The sequence below is a fragment of the Canis lupus genome, chromosome 25 (genome assembly GCF_003254725.2).
Source record: "Canis lupus dingo isolate Sandy chromosome 25, ASM325472v2, whole genome shotgun sequence".
Taxonomy (NCBI): domain Eukaryota; kingdom Metazoa; phylum Chordata; class Mammalia; order Carnivora; family Canidae; genus Canis; species Canis lupus.
Genome location: NC_064267.1, coordinates 13,902,481 through 13,915,138, shown reverse-complemented (window position 1 = coordinate 13,915,138; position 12,658 = coordinate 13,902,481). Strand labels below are relative to the sequence as shown.

The following is a 12,658-nucleotide window of genomic DNA, read 5'->3' as shown; positions in this document are numbered from 1 at the left end:
CGTGAAAATTTCTAGCGAAGTGGTCGTATCCCTTTTTATCTGCAGGAATTTCTATATTGGAGAGGATTTCCAGAATATAATTTGGGAGTCCATGCTAGATAGACAGGGAGGGCCACAGGCTTTGCTGTCCATTGGCACGTCCTCCTGGGTGACTCCCAGGTGTTCACTGATGTCCATTGTCAGCAGGCGTGGCTGGGGCTCTGCTGGCCTTTGCATTTAGTGTCTCACTCACTCTTGCTCTTTGCTGTGAATTAGTTTAATACACTAAGTGATAAATGAATGAAGCTATTTATGCAGACATGACCAACCTTCTTAGGACACTGTGTTTTCTTGTCTTCTGTGCAATAACCCAGAACTCCTTGCTGAGTGAATACTTTGAGAGGAGAAAGGTGGATGGCATCTTACAGGGCCTGAGTAGAATGGAAATTTCCAGAACATGATCATGGAGGACTGGCTTAGCTCATAGTCCGCCTTCCATGGAGAGTTATTTAAAAGAGCCCTTGATTCTTTCAGTCAGTATTGAACACTTACTGTGCATTGGGCACGCAAGAAAAGTATTTGCTCGTGTAATGTAGGAGAATAAAAACAATGCTTGCTTTTTGGCTATATGTATATGTCAGGTGGATTTTCCGCTTACATTTCAAAGATGATGTTAAGCTAGTTTATGTTCTGGGTTACGGGAGGCTTGTTTTAGGGGGAGGTTACACTTTGAGCAGTTACTGCATTTTAGGTTTGCCTTTGGAGAACACTTGTCAACTTCAGTTTTTCTCACTACAAGAAAGTCAAGCACAAGCAACATGTCTGGGTTCTTGCTTTGTGCTGCATCCTGGAGATCAGACTTCCACATTGTTTCGTGATTTGTAGCATGCGGAGCCCCAGACCCACATTTTTGCCAGTCCCTATTTTCTACATAGATTGTTTCCCATATTCACCAGATCTTTAGAGTATCCAAGAGGAGCATGCCTACCATACATATAACTGAGTTCCACCCCTGCTGAGCCAAGTTCCCCAGAGGAGGGAGTTTACTGGTTGCTGCTGTTGTCAGGTTTTGTCTTCTTAGAATCTGGAGGCTTCTCGTTCCTGAGAAGAAATGGCCAGCATGTGACCATGCTGGTCTCTTCATACTTCTCCACATAGCTCCATCCACATTGTCCCTTTCCTATCCCTCCCACAGAAGGAACAACTCAAGCTCTCCCACTGCGCACTTTACGGTTGCTGTTCTCTTACTCTGTGACGCTCTTCCCCTGTGTCCCCACGTGGAGGTTCCTGATGATTCACCTCCTTCAGTTCTTAGCACACCCATCACCTTCTCAGTGGAACATTCCCTGATCATGCCATTGAGAATTGTGCTCCTTCCCCCAGCCCCATACCCCCACCCCTGGACCCCTCTGTATCCTCCTTCTCTGATTTATTTTCTTCCACACTACTTATCACATCTATCCTCTAGTATATTTTTTCCAAACCTATTTTTCCTCTAGAATGTAATTCCCTTGAGGATATATATTCTTGACTGGTTGGTTCTCTGCAGTGTCTGGCACAGTGCCTAGTATATAGATGGGGCTTAGTAAATATCTGTTAAAGGCAGGATGGGTGGATTTTGACAAACCCATGGCCATTCCTCATGTCACTCAATTTCAGGAAACACTGGTCTAACATGTTTAGAGGGAACCTGAGTGAACCACAGGAAATGCTTGTTTTCTCCTGATCATTTGTTCCCCTTTCCCAGGCTCTAAGATGTGCTAAATACCAAGGACTGCTTGCACCCAGAGCCTGTCCTTGTTGTTAACAGCCATGCCGGCAGGCTTGCTGACATATGTGGTTTGAGTGGGAATCTTTTGAGGGTGACTCATTCCCTGTGAATATTTCTTTCCCCTGATACAGTGGATGGTAAATGGCTCTTATCCTTTTATGTCTTAATAGTGTTCAGCTGGATTGACTTCAAATAGGAGATTTGGACAGATTTACCTGTTCAAGGATGGTCAGAGTGTGAACCTTGGGCCAGCAGCATTGGCTTCACTTGGAACTTTTTAGAAATCTAATAAAAATCTCAGGCCCACTCAGAATGGGCCTGAATATAGATTTAATGGCTAATTTCATATGCAACTTGACTGGTCATGGTGCCTGGATGTTGGTCAAACATTATTGTAGATGTTTCTGGGAAGGTGTTTTTGAATGAGATTAACATTTAAATTGTTAGACCTTGAATGCAGCAGGTGACCCTCTGATGTGGGCGGACCTCATCCAGTCAGTTGAAAAGCCTGAATAGAACAAAGTCTGACTGTCCTAGACAAGAAGGAATTTTGTCATCAGGCAGCTTTGCTGACATATGAAAGGCAACACTAGATCTTCCCATGGGTCTCCAGTCTGCCAGCCCACCCTGAAGATTTTATACTTGTCAGGCCTCCATAATCGTGTAAACCAACTCCTTAAAATCTCTCTCTCTCTCTCTCAATCTCTCTCTCTCTCTCTCTCTCTCTCTCTGCGTGTATACATTCTTGTTGGTCCTGTTTATCTGAAGAACTCTAATAAATTTTAACAAGATCCCCAGGTGACTTGTATGCATCTTTAAGTTTGAGAAGCACTATCCTAAACTCTTCTGGTAGAATGATGGGTGCTGCCTTTAGCTGATTGTAGTTTTGTGTGTTTTAAACAGGACACATCAGGTTGTATATCAAGATTATTATTTTACTATACAGTAGCCATCTCTTGGATGAATGCCAGTTTCTCTAAATTATTGATTATGCTCATTCTATTTCAGTTTGAAAATATTTTAGACTCATTTTTCTATTTCAACTAGAATAAAAGTTAGTATGCTTTCCTTCCCCATCTTTGGTTTTCTCACATAAATGGGATCTCTTTCTGCTCCAAACCTTTAATTTTATGGCATTTCAGAGACATGTGGGTCCCATTAAACACACTTAAGCACACTTAGTACTTTACTCAAGTCAGAAATGTTCACACATAGATGGGGTCATGTGCCAACTGTATGTGTGCGTGTCTGTTTTGTACAGATGGAATGTAGGGTTCAAATATTATAGTCAAACTGCCATATAAAATGCTTTCTAGTCTTAGAGTGTGTGAATTTTCATGTTTTCTTTATGATAAATGTTGTTTGCTTTATTTCAATGGTCAGTACACCATAAAGGAATGCATAGAACTTTGTACCATGAGCTTATTATGTACATGAATTTGATATATTTTCCCTACACTTTAATAAGCTTGATTTGAGCCAGTTTCTTCTGTCTGGCAAAATTTTACAGTGTTGGGACTCCTGGAGGGCTCAGTGGTTGAGCATCTACCTTCAGGTCAGGTCATGATCCCGGGGTCCTGGGATTGAGTCCCGCATTGGGCTCCCTACAGGAAGCCTGCTTCTCCCTATGCCTGTGTCTCTGCCTTTCCCTCTGTGTGTCTCTCATGAATAAATAAATAAAATCTTTAAAAAATTTTTTTCTACTGACATCTTATACCCCAAAGGCTTCCTAAGTGAGTAGGGGCTCCATGCAAGCACATTTTCTAGCTAGTTAGTGATATCCTTTCAAGTGTCAGAATCTTTAAGTTTAAACTGTCTTAACAGTGGTTTTAATATATTTTTTAATATATATATTTAATACCTTAAGCAAAAGAAGACCCTTTGCTCTTCTATTTTGGTGCTTCTAATTTGTTGTGTATTTGAAACCTGCTAGGTAATCTTGCTACCATCTATTTCAGTTAAGGCTTGGCTCAGAATCATGTCCTCAGAAGGCAAGCTAGGAGTCAAGCAGGTATTTTTATGGATAAATCTTTGAGCAGCCAAAAGACCAATGATTTATTTTGCCCCTTCAGATTCTCAGTTTATGCCTTTGGATTATTTCATTGTTCGTTGATTATCTGATGTGTGGTGGGAACATACAAAGTTGAAGTAAGCATTCTTAATGTTCCCAGAATCTATTCTGGGGATAGATAAATAAAATATAAAACAAAGCAGAGACCAGTTAATGTCTGGTCGTAAATACCACCCTGTGGACTTAGAGGAAGAAGAGTCTTTGTGATTTTATCAAACTTAATGGAAGATATGTTTGAATGGGAGAGTAAAATGGGAAGGGCAGTTTAGTTATGGAGAGACCATGTAGGTGAGAGAGGATGTCCCCAAGCAAAAATGTGAACATCTATAATTCAACATAAGCTCTATCAAGATTCTAACAGCATTTTTTTACAGAGGTAGAAAAAACACTGCTAAAATTATGTGGAACCACTAAAGACCCCAAATAGCTAAAGAAATTCTGAGAAAGAAGAACAAAGTGGGAGGTATTACACTTCCTGATTTCAAATACTATAAAGCCATAGTCATCACAACAGTATGGTATTGGCATAAAAAAAACAGACAAATAGGCCAACAAAACAGAATCAAGAGCCCAGAAATGAACCCAAGCTTATATGGTCCCCTGATACTTGGAGAGGGAGCCAAGAATCCTCAAGGGAGAAAAGACAGTCTCTTCAATAAATGGTGCTGGGATAATTGGATTTTCACGTGTAAAAGCATGAAACTGGATCCTTATTTTACACCATTTACAAAAATTAATTTGAAGTAGATTAAAGACTAAAACAGAGGACTCAAAGCCATGAGACTCTTAGGAAAAAAACATAGGAACAAAGCTCCTTCAATGGGTTTTGGTGATGATTTTTTGGATGTGACATCTAAAGCACGAGCAACAAAATAAAAAGTGGGACTACATACAACTAGAAAGCTTCTGCCCAGCAAAAGAAACCATCAATAAAATGAAAAGAAAACCTTTGGAATGGGAAAAAGTATCTGCAAACCATATATGTGATAGAGGGCTAATATGTAATATATATAAAGAACTCATACAGCTCAATGGCAATAACAACAATCTATTTAAAAAATGGGCAAAGTACTTGCATAGACATTTGTCCAAAGAAGATATATGAAAAGTCAAGAGGCAAATGAAAAGATGCCCAGAATCATTAGTCATTAGAGAAATACAAATTAAAACCGTAGGATCTATCACATCACACCAGTTGAGATAGTCATCATCAAAAAGATAAGAGATAACAAATGCTGGCATTGATGTAGAGAAAAGGGAACACTGTTTGTGGGACTGTAAACTGGTACAGCCACTATGGGAAACAGTAAGCAGTTTCCTCAAAAAATTACATAGAACCACCCTATGATTTAGCGGTTCAATTTTTGGGAATATATTCAAAGGAAATGAAAACACAAACTTAAAAAGATATCTCCACCACCATGTTCATAGCAGCATTGTTTACAATAGCCAAGACATGGAAACGGCCTAAGTGTCCATTGATGGATTGGAGAGGTTGTAATATATTCATAAAGTGGAATAATACTCAGCCATAGAAGATGAGGGAATCCTATCATTTTCAACATGGGCAGACCTTGAAGACATACTAAGGAAATCAGAATGGCAAGACCTGTCTCACACATGGAATCTAAAGAAACAAAACAAAACAAACCCAAATTCATAGAAAAAGATAAGACTTCTGATTCCCAGAAGTGGGAGGTGGGGTGGGGGGTGGGAAGGTGATACAAAGTACAGCTTTGAGTTGTAAGATAAATACGTACAAGGAATGTAATATACAATATGATGCAGTAGCTGCCCCTACTGTATGATATATATGAAAGTTAAATTCCCCCCCCTTTTTTTTGTACCCATGTGAGAAGATGGATATTAGCTGAACCTACTGTGGTAATCATTTCACAGTTATGTAAATCAGATCATCCTGCTCTACACCTGAAATTATGCAATGATGTATGTCAATTATTTCTCAATAAGACTGGAAAAAAATTCCGAACAAGCATGAGCAAAGGGTGTGATAGGAATAGAGTTTATTCAGGGTGTGGTTGAACAAAAAAAACACCCCTGGTAGGTATCTGGAGGGACACATTGACCTGTTATACATATGCCTGGGACCCAGGGCATCCTTTATGGAGTTGACTTGCTATATGGAATCAGTGGCTTTATATTAAGAATTGTTACACATCACAAACCCTAGAATAATTCTACTTGCTTGTGTGAATCACTTAATTGGTGTTTCTATCTCACTCTATTTCAGTGTTCGTGTCTTTTGCTATATTTGGAATGTGTACCTCTTTCTGTTTTGGGATTCTTGAAGCATATCTTCCTTTAACAAATATTCTTTTTTAAAAAAGATTTATTTATTTATTTTAGCGAGATAAAGAGAGCAGGTGCAGGGGGAAGGGCAGAGGGAGGAGAGAGAAAAAAATGTCAATTAGGCTCCTGCTGATCACAAAGCCCCACATGGGGCTTGATCTCACAACCCATGAGATCATGATCTGAGCCAAAACAAGAGTCGGACGCTCAACCGACTGAGCCACCCAGGCACCCTAACAAATATTCTTGATATGCGTACTGTAGCTCCTGGAAGGCGGGTAAATCTCTCTGCTTATACTGTGTGAATAGTAAATATATCTAAGTTTGAAAACTTAGAAGATTTTCTTGTCAGGTGTGTCCTTTTACTAAATCTTTGAGGGACAGGGCCAGCATAGCAATTTTCTTGTCATGATTCTGAAATATTTTATTCTTAAAACCACTTGTAAAACTCTTGAAACTTTTCATTTTCTTTTAAGAATTTACATCTGTAGCTGATAGTAGTATTTTCCTTTATACTTCTAGTACGGCCAAGTACAGTGTGTTGACGTTTCTACCTCGATTCTTGTATGAGCAGATTAGAAGAGCTGCTAATGCCTTCTTCCTCTTCATTGCCTTATTACAGGTAATGTTTTTAAAGAAGTTATTTAAAATTCATAAGGTTAATTACATGCAAAATGAGATTTTGCTAAAAGGTCGCTTAACTGAAAAAGCGTCATAATACTTAAATGTAATTTGTCCCCTTATCCAAACATCGTTTTCGTGCACAGACAGTATCTCTGCATAAAGGCTGACTTCTTTAGATCTTGCCATAAGGATAATTGCAGTTACTAAAAGAGGCATTGAAAAATTACCATACGGTCATAATTTTAACCCCTTTTCAGTTCTAAACAGATATACAATGTTAGATAAAATTTTTAAGATATGTAAAATGTGTAGCTAGTTTTTAAAAAGAAGATAATTACTTTGGTATAACAGAAATGTAACAGAATTTCCAAAAAGTGAGTGGTGTCATATATTTTTTTGTAGGGAGGATTTTGATTGAAAAATTTTAATTTGTCAACTTCCCTCTTTTGGTCTCTTGTCTTACAGCAAATTCCAGATGTATCTCCAACAGGAAGATATACCACCCTGGTGCCATTGATCATTATTTTAACAATTGCAGGCATCAAAGAGATTGTAGAAGATTTTGTAAGTTTTTGCTTTCATATAATAAAAACATTGTATTGAACATAACTTGTAACTTATTTGTTGCTTTGGTTTTTTCATTGAAGTTAAGAAATTGGTCAATAGCTTAACTGACTTCTCAAGGCTCTTGATGGCATTTTAGGGGAAGGGACATGTACACACAGTGTCTTAAATACTTAGATAGTATTTCAGTAGTTCAGACTGTGTTTTCAAATGTTAGCTCTGTGAACCCTCTTTGGTTTTTATTACTGATGTTCCTTATATCCTTCTTTACAGCTTGCTAATTTGGGTAGCAAAAGGATGGTATTGCTGCCTAGTATCACAGCATTGGGCTGGCTGTGCCTGAGGTCATTTTATGAGTCCTGTCTCCCCTCAGACTTATCTTGGTGTATTTCCAGGCTCATTGGCTACAACCATATTCGTGCTTTCTTCCCTTTTTCCTATCTGTGGTCTTGTCTGCAGGGTCTTTCTCTTCCTCCCTACCCCTCCCTCCTTCCACCCTTTCTCTCTCCCTCTTTCTCTCTCTTTCTCCCTCCCCCACCCCTGTGTCTCTCTTTCTCACGCACACACATACACTCACACACTTACATTTTTCTGGGAATAGGTGAATAAATGGAATGCAATTCAAAGGTACTTTACGTCCAAAATTCTTTACCAATAAAATGAATTCAGTTGTTGCTGGGTTTATTATCCTGAATAATTCTTTTAGTCTCATCTTAAACAAATAAGGAGTGAAAAGTTTCATACTTCAGAGTGCTTGTTCCTTGTTGGAGCCAAAATGTCATGGTTGACACTAGCATAGACTGCATCCATGTTTGCTACATTTGTTTGTGGATTAGTGAGGCTGTTGGGTCACAGACCTCTAAGCTGAGTCTTGCAGCCTTACCATTGCTGCTAGTCCGTTTCCTTGAGTCCTGTTTCTTTCCTGATCTGTTGTTGCTATTTCAATTATTCATTTGGAACTTTTGAATCTAAGAACTTTCTTTCTTTTTTTTTTCATAACAGAAGCGGCATAAGGCAGACAATGCAGTGAACAAAAAGAAAACGATAGGTAAGACACCAGGCTGAATCACTTTTTCTGCTAGAAAACTTAAGGCATTTTAAATAAGTAGCTAATGATATTGAGGTAAGTTGAGGGAAATGATCTATAAAATATTTTCAAGAAATAGCAAAAATTACAAACCAGTCCAACAAAATGTGAGTCCTGGCTGTGAAGCTTTGAATAGAATTTGTGTCTTTTAGAAGTTTGGAAAAGGTGGAATTTTCAGGCCTATTTTAGGTCTATAAAAAGTCCATGCATTCACATCCTTGGTCTATAATTGCTCCTTACCTCTATTTTTTATTGTATTGATTTTTAGGTCTGTGTTGTGTGTACGTATTTAATCTTGTAACAATAGGGTGATATTTTTCTTCTGGGATAAATATAGCTAGATTTAACTTATATGCATATACCTATATTTATGTGTATGCATTAATGTATATATGGTACATGGCTTGGGGCTCCATTTTGGGGACTGCTGTGATGTGCCTTTATGTCTCAAGATATGGTATGTTGGAATTAATAAGTGGAATTTTGAAAGGAGCCTTTTAGATTTTGGAAAGCTGATTTATTTTGATTGTTACCAATATTAACTGGTACATTGTTTTTTCTTTTTCAGTGTTAAGAAATGGTATGTGGCATACCATTATGTGGAAAGAGGTAAAAATTAATTTTAAAGATCTGCAGAAAGTACAGGTTTGGGGACTTGTAATTAATTGCTAGTATTGACTGCAATAGATAAAGCTCGAGTTAAGACATTGGTCATCCCTAATGTAAATTTTACATTGTGGAGTTTCCCACGAGATTTAGGTAGAACCACTACATGTTGACTTAGTTTCCCTGCTTCTTCTGGAAAGTGCTTACTGTTTCCGTTTTCAGTTGTGAAATTTGTTGCTCCTTGATGGATATTTCTGAAATATCAAAGCATTCTCTAGTTTCCAATTCCAGTCCAAGAAATCTTTTCCCTGGTCTTCTCTTAGACTAATCTAAATCAAGTTTTTAAAAGATTTTCTAACTTTGGAGAACCTCACTTTTTTTTTTAATTTAAAGATTTTATTCATTTATTCATGAGAGACACACACAGAGAGAAAGAGGGGCAGAGACACAGGCAGAGGGAGAACCAGGCTCCATGCAGGAAGCCCGATGAGGGACTTGATCCTGGGTCTCCAGGATCAGGCCCTGGGCTGAAGGCGGCGCTGATACCACTGAGCCACCCAGGCTGCCCAGAACCTCACTTCTAATGTTTTTGGTGGGAAGAGTTTTGGGTTTAGGATTACTGTGAAATGTAAGCAGGGGTGAAATAGGCTTGGAAACCATCCTGTGTGGAACCTGAAATTGGTTGTCATGACCAGCTGTCACTGCTCTTTACAGTAGTGAGAAGGGTTTGCCTCCACGTCCCTGGAAACATGAGGTTTTGGAGGGCTTGGGGATGGATGAGGGTTTTTTTGTTTTATTTTGAGGTTTTTTTTGGTTGTTTATAGTGATGAGTAGAAAAGGTGGAAGAAATATGCTTGTGACATCTGGGTGTCTTGTATCTGATAAAGTTAGCTTTTTAAGTGAGCCTCTGTTTTACCTGGACTTTCTTAATGGTCACAAGGTTTTTTTGGAGAGTGACTCTAATGACTTCAGTATTTGAAGCTGATTAACGTAATTTTGAAAACAAATTACTTTTTGAAGCCTCACTTAACAATAGTTTCTCTTGCTAACCATTTAATAAGCAGCAATTAAAAATGCTTCTATGATCTTTTACTCTGCAAAATGCCTGTGATACATTAACTACAGCCCTTGGTTTAGTTTTTGTTTTGTTTAAGAGAATTATGAAGTCTCTTTATAGTGTTTCATGATAACACCTTAACCTTGATAGCAGTCTTGAAGTCCTATAAGGCAAATACTTATTGACCTTCCTCTTATTTGGAAGTCTCCGGTTCCTGGTCAGGTGGTTGGAAATTCTTGACCTCACAGAAGTTAGAAATGCTCCCAGTGCTATGAGGGTTCAAGGATTCCCACTGCATTTAGGAATGGCTTCTGTTTCTCTAAGTTCTTCCTGCCACCCTCATGCCTCAGAATGAGTAAGAGTAAAGAATGATTTAGATTTGGGATGTTTGCACTCTTTGAAAGAGTAGAAAATGGAGTGATAATCTCTGAATTCTGGGTTGAGGAGTCGATGGCCTCACAGACTCCTAAGGCTCATTACCACTTCCCACACACATTTGAAGTTAAAAAAATCCCAAACTCAATACCTGTTATATGCTTTGTCATGTATATTTTTATTTCAACTAAAATGCTTTTGTTCATTTAAATAGAACTGTTAGTATGTCCTAGAGATGGTGTTAAGTACTGGAGATGCAGTAAAGCATAACTAAATAAAGCATGGCCCCTGCCCTTCAGAAGCTGCCTACCGTGGTTCTCAGCCTTCGCTGGGCATCCCATCTGCTTGACTAGCCGGTCTAACAATGAATGCTGTGTGGGCTGATTTTGGGAGTTCCATTGGGCCCTAAAATTTGCATTTGTAACAAGTTCCCAGGTGAAGCCGATGTTGCTGGTCCAGGGATTACACCCCTAAACCACTGATGCAGTGGGAGTGGCAGGCGGCTGGAGAGAATGCAGTGCAGGTGCTGAGCTCTGTGTAGGGGCATGCTTCAGGTGCTTCTGGAACATATGGGAAAGATGACCAGCCTAGATCCATCAGTTCAGATGAGCAAAGGCTTCCCTTGTGTGATGTTCTGGTGTTCTTTTGAAGGATGAATGAGGGGTAACTATCTTAAGGGAAATGCTATTCAAAACAGAGGGAAGTGGGTGAAAGTCTGAAGTGTTTGGGAAGGAAAGCCAGGCACATCTGCAGTGTGGCTTGAAACAAGGATGAGAATATGGGAGAAGACAGGCGATGAGAGATATCAAACACCAGAGATGTCAGGCAAGGTGGACCTGGCTATCTTTAAGCTTCCTAAAGTGATACAGCTCTAATCTGAAATGCTAAAGCTTGAGTTGGCAATCCCCTGGGCTATAGCCGGATAGTTAGTGAATGCTGGGAGGCAGTTCTTTGGTGCAGCTCGATAGCTTTGCTTGACTTTGAGAAGACCTTTGAGCTTATTTTTCAAAATGAAGAAGCTTGAGAAATCCTCTGAGGCTAGAGTGGATTCAGGGATCTACAAGGGGCTCCTTCTCACCTTTAAGAATTCTCACTCAAGAAAGTTCACACACTCAAGGGACAACCATGCCCAAGAATGCCAAATAGAAAATCATTTTCAAAAATGTTTCCAGCTAAGTAGTTTTTTATGCACATGAAACTTCTTAGTACTTTGTTACTGGGATGTGAATATTTCTTTATTCAAGTAACTAAGATGGGAGAAAGCCATAATTTCCGTTGTCCTCCCACTGAATTAGCAAAAAATCCACTGCCCTTTTTCTTTGGAAAACATGACCAATTTTCCTTTCTAGTTTTTAATTAACTGCTTCTTCTGATTTTTTCTATGTAATTAAACTATTCACATAAAATATTTCTACATTTAAAAACATTTTCAATTTTCCTAAGCATTCCTTGCTTTTGTACTGGTGGTTGTTAAGATAGCTCTGTAGCTTCTATTCCCTGATATTCTCTTTATTGTAGAATATGGAATATACTTATGTACCTTCTTTTTGCCTTTAAGTTGATACTAAGTTCAAATGTACAGTGGATCTGGAATTTAACACCCCCCCCTTCTAATATCGAGCCTAATTCCTGACTTCCCTACATACATGCTTTGATAAACGATTCAGAGCACTAGCAGGAGATATTTTTAGTAAACCTTCCTTTTTCCTAATAAAAAGTTAAATATAGGCACCTGCCAGGCCCATTCTCCTACCTTACAAGATCCAGTAGTCTTTCATAGATATTACTTTCATAAGTATTTCGTAAGTATTCTGTTTGAAATTCTTGATTTCTGAGAGAATAGTAACTTGTGTTAGAATAAGAAGCAAGGCCTAGATGCCCATTTTGAGTTTTGAACTTACTCATGTGTGGTGAGAACAGCCTTTATTCTTGTGCTGAGAATCATGGCCTCTCTTTCACACTCCTAGTGTCCATTTGGTTACACTCCTGCTGGTAGAGACTAGCAGTTAGCACATGCCTGTTTCATTCCCGGTGCTTGCATATGCTTCCTTTATCACTGCACCAGGCCTACAGGTAAGTATTGATATTTCTCCATTTTATAAGTGAGGATGCTGGAGCTCAGGGAGGTGAAGGGCTTGCCAAGATCCCAAGGCTAGTGTGTCCATGAAGCTTGGATTTGAACCTAAGCCTGCCTGACTTGAAAGCTCATATTCT

General features: G+C 38.9%; 1 protein-coding gene across 16 annotated transcripts in view; it reads left to right on the top strand.

Moving 5' to 3' along the window:
* ATP8A2 (ATPase phospholipid transporting 8A2) overlaps positions 1 to 12,658 on the top strand; it is a 569,987-nt gene that overhangs the window by 132,119 nt on the left and 425,210 nt on the right. For all 16 annotated transcript variants that reach the window (XM_025462677.3, XM_035717600.2, XM_025462679.3 and 13 more), the window contains 4 exons: positions 6,654 to 6,753; positions 7,221 to 7,319; positions 8,322 to 8,367; positions 8,975 to 9,015. In XM_025462677.3, coding sequence (XP_025318462.1) covers positions 6,654 to 6,753; positions 7,221 to 7,319; positions 8,322 to 8,367; positions 8,975 to 9,015 — 286 coding nt within the window. The remainder of the gene's footprint in view (positions 1 to 6,653; positions 6,754 to 7,220; positions 7,320 to 8,321; positions 8,368 to 8,974; positions 9,016 to 12,658) is intronic.